We start from the raw sequence: 24,301 nt of genomic DNA, 5'->3' as shown, positions 1-24,301 counted from the left end.
TCTGTTTACAGGTGATGTTGACCTTGATGGTGGTGGCACTGAGATTATTGTTGACTTAAAAGCTCTAGCTGCCGTTAAACCTTTACCATACCTCTCCTGTCGCCGATTGAATCTCCACTCGCCGATCCAACAGATCCTTGCAGATCTATTAGAAAGTAGGCGGTGACAGTGTTTCAGATGGTTTTTTTGCTGTCTATCGAAACTCCAGTCGTCAATCTAGCAGACCTTTGCCGTTCTAGCAGGTCTATTTGAAAGTAGACTGTGGTAGTATGTCGACACATATGGGAAGTTTGGCGTTGATCTGTTTGGCACTTATGGGCCCCCCTCTATTGGCACGTATGTGCATGCGCTTATCTTTAGATGTGTCTACAACTTTTCTCTAGGGATATGGTTGTAATCTATCCCCTACTCTGGATGACTTGGTCAATGGCATCTCAGACCAGGTCAATTTCCACTCCCTAGTTCTGGATACCCTTGTGTTTATCACGCTCTCTATTTTACTTATGTATTTTGTTTTCCATTGTTTGGTGTTGGGTGCGCATAAATGAATAGTCTTCTATTCTACCTAAAAAAAAAAAAAAAAAAAAAAAAAGAAAAGAAAAAAAAGACTGAGTAGGGATTTAGGAGAGAGATTATTTGTAAACGATGACTGGTAAGAGCAGTAGTGATATATTGGGACTTCGGAGGAAGGGAGGCTTCGGTGGAGAGGGGGGAATGCTTCATTGTGACAGATAGAGCTTGCGATGGTTTCCCTGTCGACGTGGTTTCGATACATAGCACACAAGTTTGAGTACTCTGTATCTCTCAGTTGGAAGGTCTCTCTCTCTCTCTCCCCTATCTCTTCTCTGTATTTCGGTGGATTATTGTCTTCTTTGATTTTATGCTCTCCTAGTTGTTTTATGAATGAATCCAAGCTCTCTCATTCCATATTATTATAGTCTCTCTCCCTGATCGATGGATGCGTAATTAATATATTTTTCCCCCTATTTGTCGTGCGTGGGCCTGTGGCCTGTTGGTTTGTGGATTTGGACGGGTTTCTTAATTTATCGTGTTTGTGTGAACGGCTGATTTGTTCTTAGAAAAAAAAAAAAGATTTCTTTTTTATTCTCCTTAAATTCTTGATGTGTTACAAAAGGGGATATTGCAGTGATTTTCAGTAGTTTGAGTTGTTGATGATTTTTTCTCTGTTGTTGTTGTTGTTGTTGGCGTTTATGTATGTATTTGGGGTGGATTAAAGATTGGTTTTGCCATGGTCTTCGTAAATTTATTGGATCGATTTTCCTCTGTACCAAGGCTGGATCTTGTTGATCTTTAGGAGTTTTATTGGCTCTTATGGACTACTACATATACCTCCTCCCCCTCTCTTTCAAAAAATCTGAAAATTATACGAGTTGTGTCATTTGGTTGTTCTTCAAGTTTTGAACTTTTCTGAACTTTGAGTGCCTGAACAGACTTGTGTACCTAACTTGGGTTTTGCGTTTCATTGATTCGTGCCTTTCTCTTTCTGTATGCACATCAAGCGGGATTTCTGGTAACTGTTAGAATTGTTTTGGGATTTTTCTGATTTGCATGCTTATTGTTTTAAAAAAAAAAAAAATAATTACCTTCTTATCTTTTTTGTTCTTTTGAGTATGTACGTTGGCTTATTATATCATTTTCTTAAGACTGTGCTGGGTTGCCTCGGTCGCAACCCCCCTCCTGGGTGGAATCTAAAGAATGCAAAAAATGAAGTTTTGTTTTTCTGCATGTTTACTTACTGCGTTTTTGAAGGGCTATAGTAGTCTAGCTCAGTACTTTTCTCTTCAAGGGAAACTAAAACTCAAAAAGTGGGAACATAATATAGTATAACAGGTTCCAAATCAATAATGAGAAACCCTGCAGTGTCTACGTTAATGAGGAGGAAACCCTCCAAAAATCAGACATAAACTAAAGACACATAAAGCTATTGAAATATAAGGGGATGTGTAGGAGGTCTATGCAACCTTTTAGGGAATTGGGGGACACCTGAAACTCAGGCAACTAGAACCGGGAAAAGGGAGGTAGTCAAGTGTATAGGGGTCTTCATCCATCTTGCTCCATGCTTCTCCCTCTTCAATGTTGTGCAACTCTTATTAGCTTTACTTGGGAGATCAATTGGTGGCTTTCTAGTGTGTCTAAAATTCTTCTTGGAATGGGGGGTAGGGCCTCTTATTTTTAGTGTTGACTGTTGAGGCCCCCCTTCTATAAGTATGGTAACTTAATGGTAGTAATCAACTACCACCATTAGATGTAGGGTCTTAGATCCAAGGGCTAGGAGTATCTTACCCATGGAAGGCAACTCCTCCTTTGGAATGTGGTGTACGCCAAAGAGGTAAGATTTTCTAGGTACAAAATAAAAGAGAAAAAGCCAATGATAGTAACCCACTTCCACCATTGGATTTAGGGTTCTTTGGTTTGTAGGGTTAGGATTAAACCAACTCCCCTTTGGAAGGTGGATCAAGGGGAAGAATGGTAAGATTCATAAGCCATAATTGGGGGGGGGGGGGGAAGGTTGCTAGCAACCACCCCAACCATTGGATCTAGGGTTTTTGCTTTAGATTCAATGGTCTAGATCTATCCACCTAAGGATGGTAATTCCCCCTTTGGAAGGTGAGTATACACTCAATCAAGGGGGAGAAGTCAATATTTGGCGGCTACAAAGGGGAAAGTAGCATAATGGTAGTAACAATTCGTAGCCCATAGATTTAGAGTTTTAGTCTTTAAGCATTGGGATGTAAACAACCATGGATGGCAACCTCCCACAAGGAAAATGGAGTGAACAATTTAAGCTCTGGGATGGGTTGGGTGGGGATCCAAGGGTAAAAAATGGCCTTTTTATTTTAGTGAAATTACTTAAGAAAAGATTCAGTCCTCTCCTAGGCTGGGCCAAGGTTGGTTTAGTAGGGTTTGGCTGGGGTTTGACCGGTTTGTCAGATTTGGTTAAAACATAAGAAACTTCAAAATTTCTTAACTTTTGATCCGGAAGTCAAAATTTTATAAATTCGGTGTTGGTGTCGGTGGAAAGATATTGCGGGTTCAAAACTTGGAAACAGCCTCTCCTGCCAAGCAGGGGGTAAGGCTGCATACATTTGCCTCTCCCAGACCCTGCAGTAGCGGGAGCCTCATGCGCTGGGTTGCTCTTCATCCTATGGAACAAGAATTGGGTGTTGGTTTGATCGAAAACAGTTTTGAAAAATGTTTTTGGGTTTTTGACCCTCCTGAATGTAATTTGCATAAAACAGTGAGGAAAATTTACCGTTCTTGTCCCGTCTTTTAGCGCTAGAGCTTTAATGATAAAAAAAAAAAACCTACTTGTGAAGTTTAGGCCAGTTCCAAGGTTGTTTAGTTCGACAAACCCTTCTAGGGAAGGTTTTCAAAATCACTTTGGGGGAGGGGTAACAGTTTGTTAGGTTTAAGATCAGGGGTCTTTCCACTTAAAATTAGGCCCCACTCACAATTTTAAGACAAAATATCATTATTGTTCCATGCATCTGAGGATGACAAAATGGGTTGTCTACAAAATTCCCCTCTTTGACTGAGGCTACCTGGTAGCGAAAGTCAAAGAAGTGACCCCATATTTATCAGGGTCAGCTGGGTACTTCCCACACCTTACTTTAGGGTGCTAGAGAAAAACTGACTGATACTTTCTAATAATCCCAGGCAAAAACAAAAAACCTTGGGTGATACCTCAGAAGACTACCACAGGGGAAAAAGTGTAAACCTGGGTGATACTCTTGACCACCTCAGGTGTGGTGTGTGCCTCAAATTTGTGAACTGTGCAGAGAAAACATGCGAGCTGTAAATGCTGAGAGTGCAATGCATGTAATGTATTTCATGAATGCAGGGGGCTGGATCGGAGTAAACATACAATATAAAAACTCTTTATTCGAGGATGCTAACAAAAACAAGAACTATCTGTACATATGTACAGTAGGCATCAACTTCCGAAGCATGTTCCTCCTTTGTTAATTCATCTTCTGAAGGTAGTAGATCTAAGATAGATCAAGCTCTCTGAGTACGATCAGCTAGTCTCGAGGGGCCAAATTCATTAAGGAAACCCAACTAATGACTGAGATCGAATCTCTATTTACCTTCAATTGAGGTCACACTTTATTGAATTGGTTTGACAAAAATCCAAGATAAGTAGCAACAGTTCTGTTGTATTCAAGTTGGCCACACCAATGAGGTCCAGATAGACATTGACAGTGTCCTCTTTTTGATCCCTGATTTCCCCTCCTATGTCAGGTGGGCCTAGAGAGCCAAAGGAGCTACCATAGAAGATGAGCTTGAAAGATGACAAGATATGGAGTCCAGGAGTCTTCATTGGTTGGGTGAATGGCTCTAATCTGATCACTTTGTTCCAGTCTCTCAATATGAGATGAAAAGAAGTACCTATGCACATGTCCATTGATGCCAACAACTTGCTACTGTCGCTTTTTACGATGCCAAGGACTTGTCCTAAAAAGTATAGTGGTGTGCTCCTTCCAAACCCAAAAGCTTACCATAATAGAAGCTTCTTTCATTAGTCAAGTGAGGTGGAACTCCAGGCCTTTAAAAATCCAAGGATATTGTTTTAAGGAGCTGAAGCAGTCGGGTAGGGTGAATGTCTCATATTGGTGGGATTGTTTGGAAGGGGATTTATAATCAATCCCAAATATTCAAGAAGGGGATTGGAAATGGGTGAGGTTTTGGCATGACCATTGATGTGGTGAAGGGCCCTTAAAGGAATTCTTGGATCGTTTTGGTAAGCTTTTGCATTGGTGGAAGAACAAATGGAGAGGAAGGGAAATAAAAGGGTATGGCTTTTTTACTTTGAGATGAAATGTTAAAAGGATTGGGAGGTGGATTTAATGATGGGCACTGGAATCTACAAACACTAATGGGTGGAATGCATGGGCTTGGAGTGCAAGTGGGACTGGAAGGTTTTCGGTGAAGTCTTTTTCCAAGATGCTAATTAGTAGAGGTGACACTTCTCCGTATGAAATAATTTGGAACCATAAGGTTCCTCCAGGGATTGCTTTTTTCATGTGGACTGCATGCTTTGAAGAGATGTTAACAATGGGCAACCTCATTAGGAGAGGCTGGAGAATGAGGATTATATGCTGGCTTTGTTCTCAGGTTGAGGAAGTTGTTAATTACATTTTATACGGGGGAGTTTCTGTCTGTTGTAGGGATTAATTGGACTTTTTCAGCAACCTTGTTGTCGGTAATGATTGAATGGGAGGGAGGTCCAATGGAGGAAGGTCTACAATTCTAGGGAAGATTTTTTTCCTTTGCTACTGCCCGGATTTTCATAGGCTAGGAAGAAACAGCCCTGGGACAGCGAGGAAGGCTAAAAACAAGTCTCAGGTTGGTTGACTGTGTTACCAGAATTAAGGGTGTTAATACTTTTGAGGTTTTAAAATAAAATTTCAGATGAGATTGTAATTGGGGAATGAATTTTTGTGTTGTGCACAATTGTAAATTGGAGGTTTGAGTCCAAGATATGGGCTGGTCACAATTGTACAGCATCCTGACTGTACAGGCTTCCTTTTGTCTTGAGATCGATACTCTTTCTTACCCCCACTGAGGCATAATGGATGAAAATATGTTTTGCTAATTCAGCAAAGCACTTTGTGAGGTTTTTTGAAAGGAATAGAAGCCTAAAGTGAATAGGTTCAGAAATCTAATGAAATCAGAATTGTAGTGACAGGTTTAGAATCCATATTTCAAAAGAATCTAATGTAGAACTGAGTTTGAAAACTCAAAACAGTGCCAATAAACAAGATCTTTTAATCAAAGAGGAGTTCATGTTAGGGAGATAATAGATAGCACAAAATCAGATAGTTAGAATAGGCTACAACTCTAATCAAATTTAGTAATAGGGGATTAGAACACTTGCTGAAAATCTGAGAGCAGTGGATGTCTGGATCTGTGGGCGGGCCTTGGTGCAACGGTAAGGTTGCTCCATTGTGACCAAGTGGTCACGGGTTCGAGTCTGGAAACAGCCACTCTGCGAAAGCTGGGGTAAGACTGCGTATATTATGACCTTCCCCAGACCCCACAGTAGCGGGAGCCTTGTGCATTGGGTACACCCTTTTTAGTTGGATGTCTGGTTCAGAAAATGTGGACCAAACCTAGTTAGACCAGGATAAAGACAAAATGGTAATTTCGGGATCAAAACTGAAGTCAGAATTATGGTTCAATTCTGTCAAGCAATTTTGTTTATGTATCAGAATTTAATTATTTAACAGGTCATAAACAGTAGCTTGACAAGTCATAAAACAGTAGCTAGAATGTGGGTAGGGGCAGAATAGCAAATCTAAAATATTTACAGATCGACGGGTTAGAATCCTGTCAAATTTGAATCAAGTTCTTCTGTTGGACTGAAGAACATTAGGTCAAAAGATGATGCAATTTTAACGGTCAGGTTGTTCTATACAGAATTCATGCATATCAATCTACGATAGAGTAGGAAGTGTAGGAAAATTCTGAACTTGAAATTACTTGTTAACGGCAGAACAAGAGATGAAATAACAGAACAGAGACTTAGAATATACTATGGACTCAAATTCCTAACAAATCTAGGAATTGAATTAATAAAGAAAACCAAACTAAACAAGACTGGACTTATAGAATCGTTATACAGCCTGAACTAGGACAAATAAACCTAGTCAAAATAGGAAAGGAACTAAAAGTAAAAACATAACTCTACTTTAATAGAACTCTATAGTAGATTAGGAATAGGATTCCGAGTGAGACTTGGATTTTCAGAGAAACTAGGAATTCTGAAATTCCTGAAACGCAGGCTTTTCTTCTTCTCCTGGCATTGCTATTGATGCCTAGATACTGCATCAAGAGTCTAGTTTTTCCTTGGCCTTTGGACCATGTCATATGCTTTCATTACTGGAAACCATCTATTTTGTTTGGTTATTGATGAGAAAAACATTTTTCATACAGCCAAAAAAACTTGGATGATCTCTATTTAGTGGGTGATCTTGACCTAAATGTCTTTCAACTCCATTTGAAAATCGAGGCCCCCATTTAACCCTTCTCTAGATGCCAACCTACAGTCTGCTACACAACTTGTCCTCTGGTTCTTAGGATAGAGTAAAAGTAAGGAAATCTACTGTCTATGGGAATTTTACTCACCAGACATCTGTTCATAACCTCAACGACGGAACTAGGGAAGTTAGCCCTTGATACTCTTCCAAGGCAGGCAGCTGTATCTCCTCCACCGGCTGAGAGTAACCTGCATAATCTTCATCAATTTAAATTTGGAATTTATCTACTGTTGCCTAGATGTTGATCACAACTCCGCCTCTCCCCCGCCTCCCCTGGAATTTTCCCCCTTTCCTTTTGCTAGGAGTTGTTTTATGTTCAGTTAAGGTTATTAATTCATCTCCTCCTTCCAGTTACCAGAACTTCATATTTTTTTTAAACAATTAAACATAGTTAACTAAAGTTAATTAATAAAAATCTAAGAAGAAACTAACTTCATAGGTTGATGCGCAGATAATAGGAAGATAATGTCTGTGCCCATCAAGGTGGGAACATCTACAACAGTTTTGAAGTGACAGTGTCCTGACTTACCAATTTGTCTGGATGAGATCAATCATATGGCTGGAAGACCAGACATGGCAATCCATATTGAACAAATGTGTTGATTTATCTCAAAAAAGATCAAATTGAATTTGATAATTGCTCCTTCATCCTCATTGATGGATCAAATTTTATTTCATCATCCTACTTTGCAATATGCATTACAAATATTCGTCTGTTGCTACTTGTAAAAAGTTGATCCTTCTGCTGTTGTTTGTAAATCATTTGTTGCTTTTGCATTCTGTTTAGTTATAATCAAAGTTGGAGGGTCTTTGATGATTTGATCTATTCCCCTGTGAAGTGGTCTGACAGATTCTCAATTGTCATGCAGAGCTATAAGATAGGTCAAATAACAGATAGTGAAGTAGGTGACACCATATGGAAAAATTTATTTCAGGGCAAGTTAACATACTTGCATTGGAGTAAGGGAGAAGAGATGGCCCCGACGATAGGGGGCCAAGGAGGAACTCTTCTTGTTCGTAAACTGGCAACCACAGATCCAACGTAATTCTACTTATTAATTCCATTTATTTTAACAGTTTTAAATAGTTGATTTTCTTCTGATTATTCCTAGTTCAAGGTTGGTGTTTTTGATAATATCAAATGGATGCTCATGTCATAAATAATCTCATACCATTGATTTTAAAGAAAACTTGCGTGTAAATACTCTTTTCTGCTGAAATCTGTTAGCTCTCCTGTTGGGGGATACTTAATTTTATTCTCTAATTTATTTATGGTCTTGGCCATTTAGATGATCTCTTGAAATTATAGTTTTGTGATATTTAAAGTTGGATTCAACTTGTTAATTTCCCTTGTCTTACTGTGACGCTACATAGAACTAAATATTAATAAACCGAAGTATCTGGCCAGGAAATTTGTGCATGAATTGAATTGATGAATGTTTAAGGCAAGTTTGAGATTTTTTCCGTATGCTTGCCCTGTATGTTTGGCTGTTTGCTCGAGTTAAATGGCAAACTGGAGCAACTTTGACATAAAATTTATTATTTTGTTTTAGGATGTGAACTTTCTCAAATTAATGAAGATTTTGGTGCATGAAAATCGAACTTCTGTCATTAAGCATTTCCCTTTCCTACTTATAACAATCCTGTAGGATTGTAATTGCTTATTTTTGGAGAAATTCTTTTCATGATTTACCAGGAATGAAGCAAGAAGTTATTGGCTTGATATTGTCTTTTGGAACTGTAATTTGTAGATGCGAAAAACATAATGCCTGTCTTAGCATGCAAATATGATGCAAACTTGATGCAGGAGCAATTCCTTGGACCAGTTCAAACCCATTGGGGAGCCTAGATGGGAATGAACCGGGTCCAATTGTGGTCCAGTAGGATATAGGGACTTTGAGGTATTTTTGTAATTTTGCAATTTCTTTCTTTAATTGAATTAGATAAAGTTAGTAGTATTTGCCTGTTTGGTTTCAAAGTCTATTTAGAGTTTGGTTTAGAGTTTAATTTCGGTTTTAGATTAGGAGTAAGGTTGTTTCAGTTTTAGTGGAGTCTTTAATTAATTCTGTAAATACCAGTGTAATCAAATGATACTCAGATTGGAATAAGAAATTTGGTTTTGTTTACTGTTACCACGTGGTACACACTACACAGCAGGTCGTGTGACCTTTTTTCTTCATCGTGCTCTCCTCTCTCTTCCTCCCCTCGTTTCTGAACTTCTTCTTATGTCTTCTATTCTCTTCAGTTCTACTTCTTCTTTTCTTCTTGTTTATTCTCTATTTTTTCTCGTTAGATTGATATTCTGATCTGGCGGTACTGGCAGCCCCCCAGAGTCTGAAGTTGATTTCCTTCGTACCTACCCTTTCACCCTGGTATTTTGTGGGATGTTCACAGATCCTTAGGCGACTCGGGCTGCCAAATCTAAGACTGGGTCACTGGAACTCAATCTGGTTTGTGAGATTTAAGCAAGACTTCAAGTCTGGTCCTTCTTCCATCGCCAGATCTGAGTTGCAGGTTCATTTATTTAAACTTCGAATTCTAGTTGGAGTGATAGCTGTTGGATTCAATAGGGTCACGGGTCAGAAACCTTTTCCTGAAATCTCGCTTGGATTGGAGTTGTATTGGGAAAGCTCTCTCAATTTGAAAAAGTCTGGTCTTCCTCCCTGTTCTGTGCTCAAGGTTGAAGACAACCTTTATTGTGGGTTGTCAAAAACACCTTACTTTTTGTTTTCCCTAAAGTGCCCCTCCCTCCTTCAATATTTCTGTTTAGTCCCATACCTTAACTTTGCTTTCTAGTTTGTCCAAAACAATAAATAGTAATCCCCTTTGTGTCCCTTCTTATTTACATGCCTAACAACCCCTACGAGATCACCACTGGTCATTAGATTTGAGTTATTATTGATCGTGTGGGCCCATAAGCGATCTGAATCGGGTTTTGGAACCCCGGATCCACTTCAAACCTAGGGTTCAGTAACCCTAAATTTGGTCTCTGCGGACCCACCAAAGAAATAAGAATTCCAAATTTAAGATGACAATATCAATTCTGTAATTAATTTGAAGTTAAGTTCAGAGTTCTTGAATAAGAAGAAGACAATCTTAATTTGGGTATAATGTTAAATAAACCTGAGGAGGAGGGACTTATTTGGAATTAGAGTAAAGGGAGAAAGGACAGGAATAACTTAAAACAGCTAGGCGGAAGAGGGAACCAGGTTGCGATTGCAGCAGCCCCTTGCCCAAGGCTTCTATTCGATTATGAATTTAGTGTGAAGATGGCAACTCTCAACTCTCTTGAACACCCAGCCACAGACCCAAGAAATAAAAATTTATAAAATTCTCTGAAGTCAGGTGGGTCGGTAATTCAAAACCTGCTCTAGTTGCAGTTTGTGTTTCTTAATGTAGGAGTGGTCTTCGGAAACAAGATCCTAGGAATAGGGCCGCCTATAAAAGAGAAACTTATGCCCAAAGGGTATACCGATTGAGCATCAAGGAGATCGAATCAAGGTTTAGGGCTGTAGAGTATCATCCAACATGGTAGGTACAACAATAACAGTATAGAAAACAAAGAAGCGAAGTGTTTGTTGTGTTTGTTCCTGAACGACGGAAGTGGAAAGACACTAAGGGAGAGGGATATACTCCTTATTTTTTTAATCGCCGCTGCCCCCCTTGTCCTGGATGCTCCTCGGCTGGGGAGGGGCGGAACCCCAACATTGATTTATCAATTCAAATGGAGTTAGCGGTAGGTGGGCTTGCGGAATCAGAAAGAAGTGCTTGCCCTGTGGCCTGTGGGGGCTCTGGGGTATTTAGGTGTAAGGTGATCTTGGTGTTTAACCGAAGAAAGAGTGAATGGGATATGCACCATTTGTGAAACCATGCCAAGGGAGATGAAAGAGGAGTCATACCTGAGATAATGAAGAAGAGAAGTGAAAGAAAGGATAGAATAAGGAGGAGGAGATGGCCGATCCGCCTGATCACACGCAACTGCACTGCTATATAGTAATCCAGTCTCACCTTTTATCCACTATTCATTTCATTCTCAATACTATCCCATCGATGGATGATTACAACTTCTTATAGGACTCCAAAAACATAAAAATGGCAATAAGAAATAGAAACTTAATCAAATCTCTTACTTTCCCCCCCCCCCCCCAAAAAAAAATAATAATAATAACAAAAAAAATAAAATTATTACCAAATAGCCCTAAATAAGAAAAACCCTATCTGATCATGCAAATACATCAAAATATTGCTATGCTGAAACTATAAGATGTCCGGATATGGATGCAGATGTGAATATTGGTGAGGCAAAATGCATATACATCTCATAGTCCGTCCATCCCGGGACCAAGTTAGGTGTGGGTGTCCTGCCAATGTATTATCAAGCCCCTCAATCTCCCCACCCAAGCTTTTTATAATTTAAAAGTTGTAATGTCCTATATAATTTAATGAATTGGTAGCATATAGTTACTTTTTACCATTCACAGAACATAGATGTAGCATTTGTTTAGGAGTTGAGAAAATGACCCATATCACAATTGGAAATTAGAAAGGTACGAAGTGAATATTCAGTACCAGATGACTATGTCTGTATCTTGTTTTATTGATAGTGGCAAGAAGGCATATTTTAGTTTCTGTATCACTTATGAAGTAAATATTTAACATGACTCTTTTTGTTTTGACAATTCTAGTAAAATTGTGAGATTGACTCTTTCTTGAATGCTTCTCAGTCGTGTCATTCCAAATTTGTTTAAAATCTTTACCTTGTGGAACAGAATCTAGCTCAACAAGGAAATCTGCAGTGTCTTTGCATATTGTCTCATCGTTGTCAGTATCATAATCCAAGCCTAACTAGGTGGTTTGGGACTTTGGTTATGCTCAATACTTCTTATGCTGTTTGGTTTGGGGCTTTGAAGTCCTTTCTTCACTACCTCAAGCCACTTCTATTTCAACTGTCTCCAGCAACCAGCACCCATACGAGTTCCCTCTTCAGCATGATAACAGAAGAAACATAGGTGTAAGTCAACTCCCTCAATCAACTCCTTCACCATGCACTATGCAGATAAGCCTCTTCCCTGGATACCTCCTTGAGAAGGAGAAGAAGAAGAAAGACAGAAGGGAAGAAGGTAGAGGAGCAGAAATAGCTGTTGGAGTGTAGTTTACATTGAATTGAATCGTATAATTCCAATGATGTATTATTGAATCAAATCAGGATTCTTATCACAAGATTTGAAATGATTCCCCAAAACAATTGGAAAAAATACAGGAAATTTGTAGAAAAATCTGAAACAATGAAATGATTAATTATCCATATAATTTAGTGCATAACCGTGAACTGAAAACCAATGGGGTTTGGAAGCTCATAAAAAATCAATACTGATATTGTTACTGGATTCACATTGCATTCCTACAAACATCCATAAATAAGGAAGAGTAACAACCAGAAACTATTCAGAAAACCAAGAAATCTCAAGTCTCCACCAAAACCTCCTCAGATCGCCTCCATCTGAAACTGCTAAGTTGGAGAAATACAAACGGAATGAAACTACATTAAATATTGAAGGAGAGATATCTGAGTTTTGGGTTTGAGGGATGAAAAGGCTTGGAAATCTCCAATTCTTGCTCTAAGGAACTCAAAACAGAAAAAGAGGGTCTTTAAAACCCTCAGACAAGTGTTATAGGGGTTAAAGAAAAGGAAAGATCGATCTTTTACCTTTCCCCGAAAGGAAAGAATCGAAAGAAGCATAAAAATAAACCCAAAAAAAAGTTGTGTGCTGAGTTTGACTAATTTCCACCAAGTTAGCTTGGTCTCTATCTTTGAGACTCGTTCAAGTTGTAAGTGATTCTGACTCAGTGTGGCCGAGTTGTAACCGTTTCCAATCAGAATGTGACTCTGCAGATGACTGAATTGGGTGGCATAGAATCCTACTGAATGTAGGATTTAAAGGATGAATTGGACTGATTTAAAAACAGAGGTTGGAGAAAGGAAAAGAGAGGATCTTTTGGTGGCAGTGACGATATTGGCTGCTGCAGTTCTTTCTCCTTCCTTTGGTAGTGGTAGTGGCAGTGGAGATGGTAGCTGTTGCAGTTCTTTTCTCCATTCTGCTCCTCCCCCACTCCCCCCAGATGGGGAAATGAGAAAATTGGTTGCAGGTAGTTGGTCAGTTTGGTGTCAACTACATCGTCCTCATAGTGACACAAAAATAAAATGACATGGTTCATAACTTAATATTAGGAAGCCAGTTTATGCGTACTTTTAACAGAGATGCACTGATGAGATCTTGGCACGTATCTTGGTTCATGTCTAAGTAAACTTATGCATTGAGTTTAATGGATTTCCATTAGACTAGGACATAGTGCAGCATTATAAAACCTTGATGGTCTTTTGAGACTCTTTCATGCTTATTTTATTTGCTCCGTGAATACATTATGCACAGCTTCTGACTGCAAATTTAATTTCTATCCTAGGCGTGTTTTTGTTGGAGATGTAGTTGTCTTGAAGGACCCTGAAAATTCAGATAGTTATTTGGTCAGAAGGTTGGCTGCCGTCGAAGGATATGAGATGGCGTCTACTGATGAGAAAGATGAGCCTTTTGTTCTTGAAAAGGATGAGTGTTGGGTAACTTCTGACAATGAATCTTTGAAGCCCAAGGTATGGGTCATTTCTTATTTGGTTGTTCTTAATGGGATTGATTGCATGATCTATTGAGCATCTCAGCTCCTACAATTTACAAATGTCTATGCATCGTTTGGATCTTAAGAAAGTGAAAAATAGGGAAGTTTCAGTTGTCTATTAATAATTTTGTTAAAGGGGCAATATAGAGACTTGGCCACTCAGACATCCTTGAGCATCAAGACATGAATATATGCATATGTTGATATGCAGCAAGCTTGTGAGAAGATTGCACAGCATATTTAGGGATCTGCAACCAAGGAGATCCAATGGGACCAGAAACCAATTGAATTGAATGTTCTCAGCCATTTAGTCTCCCCTTACCCTTCCAATGGTGTCGTATTTCCTTGGAAGTTCTAGTTTTATCTCCTGGTTAGATGGGCCACTACTGTCCAATCTCATTAAATTTTCCTTGGATGTCTCCTAGGTAGTTCTACAATGCTGTGCACATTTAAGTTGCTAAAATATGGATGCGGCTGCTAGTATATCGATCAGGATTGCCATTTCCCCAAGTCCTTGATATGCTTTAACTTTCAGTTTTTTATTTTTATTTAAGAAGTATTTTTTTTTCATTTCTCAGTTTTTAAGATAATTATTTCTCTGTATTTTAACTAAAAACTTCACATGAATTTTTTCAAGGTAATATGTGTGAACTGTAATATTATACGCCGACAATACAAACAAGAAATATATTTTAAACCATATCTTGAAAAAATAGGCAGCAAATGGAAGCAGTATAATTCGAGTAATACCCCCCATCCATTACGGGCCAGCTTCCCTAAGGCAACAGCCATCAAACTTGAGTTGAAACTTTTCCTTGGATTGCCAGTAACAATGAAATAACCTTTTCCTTGCACACTGTGGCTGTCTAGAATCTTGGAATTTGGTTCACTGTTCTCTTGATCTGTTATCCATATCTCAGACAAGAAGCCACTCCGAAAACTTCAAATATCGGTTGCAGATAAACTTTCAGAGTGTTTCCACTGCTAGTTCCTATCTTTAGTTGTCCATATCCATCCTTAGGCTCAACTATTGTTTTAAGTATATATGGTTTAATCTTTGGTCAGGTCCTGATGGCTTTTCTACTTAATTCTTTGGACAGGAAGCCAAGGACAGTAGAACATTCGGCCCTGTTCCTATGACAAACATTGTTGGTAGAGTCATATATGAGATGCGAACAGCTGTTGATCATGGCCCTATACAAAACAGGTTAGTTACCGAAACTGATACCAAATATCATGGTCCATTTCTCATAGTACTTATTCAATATATGGTAAATTTGGTGGCTATGCTCAAATTTTTGTTGCTCATTTATGTGGTTCTCTTCTCTACCAGTTATTTCGGTATGCGAAAGGATTCACCAGTGTTGGAAGTTGAATTGGATGTTGATGAGATGGCTAAGAGTGCCAGATCATAGGCTCTTCATGGATTTATAAAAAAATGGTGTGAGCTCTCACTTGATCTTATGTGTTTATTTATCCCTGGCCAATTCATTTAACAGAGATGTGTTCTGTGTACCTGCTGCTGGAGAGAGAAAAATTAATAAAAATGAGAGCTTTCTTCTCAGTTTGTTGGTATGGAGGACTGAGTAATTATATACTATTCCTGACACCTAATGTGGCAATTGGGAACTGATCCTTTTCCTTTCTTAGATCTTCCTGTTTGCTTTTTCTTTTTGGTAGTGTTGCTTGAGAATTTTGAGGCAGCTTGTAATGAATTTTGCTCTCCACTCTTTGTTGCAACTGTGTAGTAAGGAAACCAAACCAAATGAATCAAAGTTCCATAATTTCAAATACAATCTCGTGTATTGGCATGGCAGAATCATTATCCTCTCTCGTTACTGCACGTTGCAGAGGCCATGTGCACCATGTGGGGCCTGCTGTGCCACATGGCCTCTGCAGCGCCGCACGATGCAGTACTGCACCGTGCAGTAACAGGAGAGGATAAAAATTCTGGCATGTGTGCACACTTCTCCTATAATCCTAATTTTTCCAAGTTTCTATTTGGACATTTGGCAAACTCCATTTGTTCTGAAACTTACGGAAGCGGAATGGGGTTAACGGTTAACCTATCCACAGAATTTGGGCTCTAACGGATGATCTACCATGGCCCAGGGGATAGATATTTGGGTTGCACAGAGAACCCTTCTTAGGCGGTCCAATTAGAAAACCGAGTGCAAAAAATTCAGGGAAAATTACGAGTTACTTAAAAATGTGTTTCAATATACTAAATTATCCTTTCAATCTGTTTTAATTGGGTAAAGTACACGTACACCCCTAGAATGCACCCAATATTCCGTGTAACCCCCCCTAAGCGGCTCAATATTTCGCGTATCACCCCTCAATATTCCACGTACCACCTTTGTTTTACACCCCAAATGCCACATAGGTCCAATCAGCTAAATACTACCGTTAGATGATAATATTTTGACCATTTTACCTTTTGTTTCATTTTCTTAAATTTGAGAAGACTTAAATACCCTCATTTATTTGTTGCCCAAAACTAATTGAAAATGATCAATTTACCCTTTGTTTTATTTTCATAAATGAAAAGACCTAATTGCCTTCATTTATGTATTACCCTAACCTAATTTGAAAAGACTATTTTACCCCTAAATATTGATTCCTAAAAACCTCAAAATGCCATCATCTTCCCCAAATCATCGTCTTCTTTTACATACCCACCACCACCACCACCGCCACCGCCACCGCCACCACCACCACCACCACCACCACCCACCATTGGCTTTGGGTTCTAAGACAAATGCGAGGTAAATTCTCTGGAAACAAATCAATTTCCGTACAGGTTTCTCTTATCAACCAATTCGATGAAACCCTAACCCTCTTATCAACCAATTCGAAGAAACCCTAACCCAATGATGAAACTTATATACTTAAAATTCAACTTTTCTGAACTAATCTTGATGTCCAATGCAAGAAAACAGCTAAAAAGATAATGATTGATCAAGAGAAGAAAACAAAAAATTGCGATTTGCGATGAGTCTTTCACAAAATGGAAAGATTTGGAAGTTCTGTTACCAGATAAAACCAGAGTTTCTAATACTTCCATCTCTGGTTTTTAGTGGAAGGCTCTGCTCCTCTCTCTTTCTCTCTGTTTGTGTCCTAACCTCTCTAATTCCCTTTATTCAAAGGCCAAACTCCAAAAGTGAGAAAGGGAAACAATGTGAAAAAGAAAAATTGAAATTGGGAGAAAAACAGAGTAAAGAGAAGAATTTGTTTCCTACTGTGACACTATGAGAATTTGTTTACAGGTGTAACAGATTAGTATTGTTACTTTAGAAGATATTGTGTTGGTTGTAGACTGAAAATTAAGTTAAATGCATTGACAAGGAAAGAACTAAGCGAACAGAGGTGGTGCTACTTTGTTGCATCTACAAATAAAATAAAAAAAAAAATTGTGTTTTTTCTTACCCCCAAATCAGGATTCGATTTCTGGAATGGTGGGTGGTGGTGGTGGTGATGGTGGCTGCGGCAATGGTGGGTGGTGGTGGTGGGTATGTAAAAGAATATGATGATTTGGGGAAGATGAGGGTATTTTGGGGTTTTTAAGAACAAATATTTAGGGGTAAAATAGTCTTTTCAAATTAGGTTAGGGTAATAAATTAAGTGAGGGCAATTAGGTCTTTTCATTTATGAAAATAAAACAAAGGGTAAATTGGTCATTTTCAATTAGTTTTGGGCAACAAATAAGTGAGGGTATTTAAGTCTTTTCAGATTTAAGAAAACGAAGCAAAAGGTAAAATGGTCAAAATATTGTCATCTAACGGTGGTATTTAACGGATTGGACCTATGTGGCATTTGGGGTGTAAAGCAAGGGTGGTACGTGGAATATTGAGAGGTGGTACGTGGAATATTGAGGGGTGGTACGCGGAATATTGAGCGGCATAGGGGGGTACACGAAATATTGGGTGCATTCTAGGGGGTATGTGTACTTTACCCTTTTTAATTTTTCGTTTAACCAAATGAACTGTACGCAGACTGCGCTGGAGAGGGACAAAGAGATGCAGAGAGAGAGTGAGAGAGAGATCGGTGAAGGAGGACATTGTGCTTGCTAGTTTTGTAATCCCAAAACTTAGTTTGATTACTTAGGTCAAACTAAAGTTTCTACGGGTAATTTGGTAAACTAAAACCTGATTTTCAGTAATCCTATAATTTTCCCTAAAAGAGAGAACTCCTCATACTTCATGACTCAACTCATAACGTGGGTAAATTGACCACGACCATCCATTAGTTTAATGATTAATCAATACAAATAATTCCCAATGGATTTTTAGAGTAAACTTTGTTTTTGAGTTCAAAGAAGTGACAATTACATAATATGTAGTATTTAAATTAAAGTGAACACCCTTATCACCTTACAAGTCCAGATTCTCTACCCACATGGCCGGATCTCACCATCCATGGGGTGTGGACCCACCTCTTGTGTGTGGGACCCACATCCCATAGACGCTGAGATCCATGTGGGGTGGGGAGTTGATCCCAACTCTCACCTAACCTGCCTAGATTTTATGTCAGGGTAATTCTAATCCCCCTTTTTAGACTCACACTAGAAATCAAACACAAGAGGGGGGAGATTGAGCGCGCATGGACCGGGCCTAAGGCCCAAGTCCGTTTTACATTTGTCATATCAATTATATTATCACTTTGCTCTTTGGTTGCTTCAATGTTGATGTTTCTGGCCATTATTACTTTACAATATGCAGAAGAAAACTTCTTTTCAACTTTGTCTCGGATGTTGATGTTGGGCCTTTTATTTCTCTTCATCTCTAATTACGAGGGATGATGATAGCCTTTGTGGCAGTTATCTTATTTATGCTTTGCTATGATGTTCGTCTGTGGTTCTCCTTTCCAATTATATTTATTGCAAATATCCCAGTCACTATATATGCTTTGGTGGAACTTCCCCTATTCATTCAATTGATGTTTACCCCCACCCTCATCACATGTCTTTGGGAAGAGAAACTAAGCATTCATGGATGGGTATAGTAGTACTTTACTATTGGTGTGTTGTAGAGGAAACAATATATAAAAGAACTTGAACGTATAATCAGGTATAAAGTGTATTATCAACCTTTGAGTTGATTGGATGAAATTAATTTATATACATCATTAGTGGTATTTTAAAATGCTAAGAATATGAGTGATTTTTGTGTTTCCTACTATAATTTCTACGTGACCCGGGGTTTTTTTTTTCTTTATTATCTTGGATCTATGGAAGATGATCTTAAGTTGGTCTATCACTTTTATTAGGATCACTTCATGTGTCATCATTGCATTAGCTCTTTTGACTCGAGGGAAATCATGGTCCTAGAGATTAAACCTCAAGTGGTTAGCGCAGCTGGCTTGAAGGGGACATGAGGTTCCGCCTCAGGAAGCGAGGTCTCGTGATCAAACCTTCGTCGCTGCATAATTTCTTGGGGCCACCCGCCTGAGGCTCATTAGGGCCCAGAAGCTCCCGATTCGTGTGTGGCGCGGGGGTCATGTACGAGCCCAGGGGGAATTAGTCGGCCTAAAGTCGGATGCCCCTCCTGTCTCCAAAAAATAAAAAATAAAAAGGTTCTAGAGATTTCCTGTACTTGGGTTGTGTTTGGTATACATTCTTAAAATAATTTCTAGGTTTAGAGTTCATTCTGAAGGGTTTTTTAAAATTACCACCCCAAAAACTTTCATATCTACTATTACCCTCCCAAAAACTTTCAAACAACTGCTACCCTCCCCTGTTGCATACTAATCAAACTTTCATATCTACTATTACCCCCCCCAAAAACTTTCAAACAACTGCTACCCTCCCCTGTTGCATACTAATCACTAAGTGACCCCCACCGTTACAGACCCGTAACGGAGGGGATTAGTAGTGATACTGTGCCGTTGTCACGGAATTTCTAGGACCAAAATGCCCTTTGTCTAAAGTGAAATATAACCCTGGGTCTATGTAAATAGACCCTTTTACCCTTTTGATTAAAAGGATTCTTCTTTCTTCTTCTCTTCTTCTCTTCTTCTTCTTCTTCTTCTTCTCTGCAATCTCGCCTCATTGTCGATAATATCGCTGACTTTGCTGCCAAACCCAACGTTAGAATTGTGAATGGTTAACAGAAACCCATATCCATAGTGGTTTTACCGCTTGCCTTTGCAACTTTGAGGAAATTGCAGTGCGGTAATCTTTTAGGTTGTTTTGCAAGTGAGATCCCAACTCCCACTGGAGATTCAACGAATAACAAATTTGCTTCTACAACATCAAAAAATGGAAAATAATCTGAAGATTCTAGTCTGATAAATGTCCATTATAAAAGAAATACAAGATTTGGAAGAAAAAACCCTAATGAGGGAATCTATACTTCTGCAAGGACAAAATGAACTCAAGTCCAACTCCGATTCTTTTAACACGAATAGGGCCCAATTCAACAACAACACCATATCCTATTGATGAACAACCAGGACCTAATACATAAAAGTAGAAATACAGAGGAAAGAAAAGGGTATTAAATAGTAGAAGGAAACAGGAATGGATGAATTAATGAATTAAAAAGGAAGGAGAAGGAGAAGAAGAAAAATAAGAGGAAATGGGGGTTGGTGATTGATTGATTGATTGCTAAGCCCTCCCTCTATTAAGCCCGAGAAGGAGAGGCCTCTTGGATGGTTGAGATTGAGCTTCAAAAACCCAGTAGAACAGAGCCCTACCTGGATGGACGGTGATGTAGCCTGAGAAGTGTGAGATGGGTGGGTTTGAGGGCTGCCTGGGAGAAGAGTAATCCTATCAGATTGCTGGGTTGCAGGTGGTGGGTTGGTGTACGTTTGCTGTGAAGTATTAATGCCTGTGACAAAGAATGACTCAAATCCAATAATAAACCCAAACAATGAGAGTAGAAAGAAGAGAGGCGATGTCGTTGAGGCTTCGAAGCAGGGTGAGCAGGGCAGCCGTGGTGAGGGAATTTTAGTTATATGCTTGAGGGGTTTTCAGGCCATTGGATTTTACAGTGTTTTAATCGATTTGAGAACAAAGGCGGTGGCAGCGGTGGTAGTGGTGGAGGAAAGATAGAAATGGGTGATTTAGGTTGAAGATGATGCAAAAGGGTGTCATTGTAATTCTATTTGTGGTGAAATATACCGGATTATATTTCACTTTGGATGAAGGGTATTTTGGTCCTAAAAATTCCATGACAATGGCACAGTATCACTACTAACCCCCTCCGTTACGGGTCTGTAATAGGGGGGGTCTCTTAGTGATTAGTATGCAACAGCAGGGGGTAGCAGTTGTTTGAAAGTTTTTTGGGGGGGATAATAGTAGATATGAAAGTTTTTGGGATGGTAATTGTAAAAATCCCCATTTTGAAACTTGATTCCTCTCGATCTATTTTCTTGCTTCAAAAATCACTTTAGATCCATAATCTATTCAAGAATGGATACCAAAGACAGCCTAAATTGGACATATCTTTAGAAGACCGGAAAGACTTATTGGACTGATTATTTATATGGTCAGGTTTATCTCTCAGTTATAAGGGGTGATGTGTATTTTTGTTTCAAACCAAACCGAATTAGAATACCAAGGAGGGTCTAACCCAAGCCCATCGCATTATAGTTGAGTATAAGTTTCGGAAAATCATCATGGTTACAGGGTCATTTAGACAGTTCTTACAAATATAATCTTCATCTTCTTGGTGTTAGTATCAAATAAAGCACAATCAGTATTAAGCCAAAAATTTTGGAAGATGAGGAGTCAGGTTCATATTTACGCACGTGAACATACAAGAACGGCTCACAGCTGTTCAGATGGAATCCACTTCATGTGGGACCCACAGGGTGGATTCCATCTGAATGGCTGTGAACCATTCTTGTACATTCTTTTTTTTTTGTGGTAAATAAAACTTTTATTGAAAACCCCTTCAGTAACAAATAGAACGAGAATCATACAAAAGCCAATGAAAAAGAAAGGAAGGGGAAGAGTTGAACCAGAAGGAGGACTGTAGTGTGATAGCACCCGTTTCAGCAAGGGTGTTCACTACAAAATTCCCTTCTCTATATGTATGTTGAAAGGCAATGAATTCGAAATGTCAAAGAAGAAGCTCAGAATCCTTTAAAATCAAAGAAATTCGCCAGGGAATTGAAAGAGCTTTACCATTAAGGATGTTCATGATCATTAGATTATCATTTTCAATGTATACTGTCCTGAAATTATGCTGCACCGTTAACATCATAGCTTTTCGAACAGCAATAGCCTCCGCAACTGCAGCAGATGTAGTTCCCAAGCCTTCAATGAAACAGAACAAGACCTTGCCCTGATTATCTCGGCAAACACCTCCAATCCCTGCCGGACCAGGATTACCTTTACTTGCCCCATCCACATTAATTTTAACTCTTCCATTCTCATACATTCACCTACGTGAACGTGAGCCCAACTCGGGGGGGGAGGGGGAAGGATTAGGGACCGTAAGCATTTCTATCAGAATTATTTAAAAAAAAGGTGAGTCTCTAGTTTCTAAACCTTCATTATTTCTAATAGATAGGATTTGCTCAAAGGGGATGCTATGTTACCTTAGACCATAACTCAAAGTAATTTGGCCATGCATGTCTGGAGTAGTGGCCTGGGTGCCATGTTAGCCTAAAACATGTTTCAAAATAAATTGGTCATGCTTGGGCCACCATTCTTAAAGGTTTAAAACCAGACGGTAAAAATTGAAACAAGATTCTAGGATAAATTAGTATCTTACTTGACAGAATTCATCACTGAAACTTCAACAGTCTCTTCAATTTTAATTCAAAATGAAGCCAACTACATTTTTTAACTTCAGTTGATGTTGTTGTAATTTATACAATGGTAGAATTGTTGTAATTTATACAATGGTAGAAATCCAAATTTCACGTTGCCTTGTAGCAAAAGTTTGTGGGCCATGGAGAAAAGCCCTGCCCCAATCAATATACATAATAACTCATCCCATCCAGCCAAACCAGTTATTTTAAAATGTTAAGCCCATATAGCCCATTCGAAACCCTGCGGTGCACCACCCAATGCACATTTAAAGTGCATCGGATGTTGCATCTCATTTCTGCATTGGTTTTTTAAAGGTGCACATGGCGGTGCACCGCACTCACTCGAGAGAATGAAAATCCCATATAGCCCATTAAGCCCATATAGCTCATGAGAAAGGGCAATGAAGTTAAGATAAATGCTACTACTCACAAATAAGAATGTAAACGGATAGAATTCGGTCGGATAGTGGCATTATCATATTCGTATCCGATTACATTTGAACGAATTTGGATAGTTTTCGGATAGTGTTTTTTTGAATATGGATTCTCCTAAATGGATATCAACGCAGATCGAATACGAATTTTCAACTATCTGTTTCTTTACCGTTTCGTTGATGAGGGTTAGAGTTGAGACTTGAGAGTTCAACAACTACCCTTTCTTCTACTCTTTTTAGTCTTTGATTTTCTTATGTTTTTTACTTTTGATTTTATCTTGTATTTAATTTAATAAATCCGTGATTCCATGTATCATAGTGCATAAAACAATATATATATATATATATATATATATATATATATATATATATATATATATATATATAGGAGAAAGTTCTCTGTGCTGCAGTGCAGCCTACACCGAGGCACATGGGTAGCCTGTGCAGGGGGGCAGGGTGGTCATTGCACCCATCCCCATGTGCTTGGGCACAGGCTGCGCTGCGGCACAGAGAACAATGCCCCTATATATATATACAGAAAAAGATCTCTACTTGGTGTTTCCTACGCCCTCTCATAGGGCATCGTGAGATGACGACTCTTTCCCTTGGGTAGATACCTAGGGGTGCTCCCCCATTGGCCTAGACGCTTGTGTAGAGATCAAGGAAAAAAAACTCGGGTTTTGACTTGGCCAAAATCGAGTTTGGGTGGGTTTCGGTCGAAACTTGATCGAAACCAGAGATTTATTCCCATTGATGGAGAAACCTGATTTCAACCCTAAAAAAAGGTTTTTTAGGTCTAATTTTTTGCAGGTTGCATATTTTGGATATTTTAAACACAATCCATGAATTAATTTTATCAAAAAATCACTCAAAATGGTACTTATGGTTATTGACCCAAGTTTACTAATGTATGCACTGATACAGACACTAAAGTGGTATTATAAATACTTAGTTCACATAATTTTAAAGTTCATGAACTCTGAATAATACATATTATCCAAACAAAACATCAAACTGCTTCTTTCTCAATTCCATGTGGAGTTTCTTGGTGGGTCTAATCTATGAGCAGCGTACCATTAAAAATTGCGAAGCCGTTCCTCCAAATGCACTACATATGTATCCCATGACATGTTATGGGACCAATTGTTCTCATAGTTCATTACTACCCAATGATAAGCCCATCATCAACTTGTCCAAGATATCCCAATTTAGGGAAGAGTTCACCGAGAGTGTGAGGTGGAGCCAGCACATGGCTGAGATGGATACCCGAAGATATTGTCAACAAGAGATGACCCAGTACCTGATCCATCCTCATATCCATATATAACAGTGCTCTCAAAGGATGGTCCACCATCATATCCACCCCCATACGGT

The 24,301-nt window shown here is 38.9% G+C and overlaps 1 protein-coding gene across 1 annotated transcript; it reads left to right on the top strand.

Annotated features, from left to right (window-relative positions):
- Nucleotides 1-688: 688 nt before the first annotated feature.
- LOC122643092 lies at nt 689-15,457 on the top strand. The gene is made up of 5 exons (XM_043836727.1): nt 689-815; nt 7,931-8,103; nt 13,524-13,707; nt 14,831-14,937; nt 15,064-15,457. The coding sequence occupies exons 1-5, from the start codon at nt 744-746 to the stop codon at nt 15,143-15,145; spliced, it is 618 nt and encodes a 205-aa protein (XP_043692662.1). The 5' UTR covers nt 689-743; the 3' UTR covers nt 15,146-15,457.
- The last annotated feature ends 8,844 nt before the right edge of the window (nt 15,458-24,301 follow it).

Source organism: Telopea speciosissima, chromosome 10 (genome assembly GCF_018873765.1).
Source record: "Telopea speciosissima isolate NSW1024214 ecotype Mountain lineage chromosome 10, Tspe_v1, whole genome shotgun sequence".
Classification (NCBI taxonomy): Eukaryota; Viridiplantae; Streptophyta; class Magnoliopsida; order Proteales; family Proteaceae; genus Telopea; species Telopea speciosissima.
This window is presented reverse-complemented; position numbering and strand designations above follow the sequence as displayed.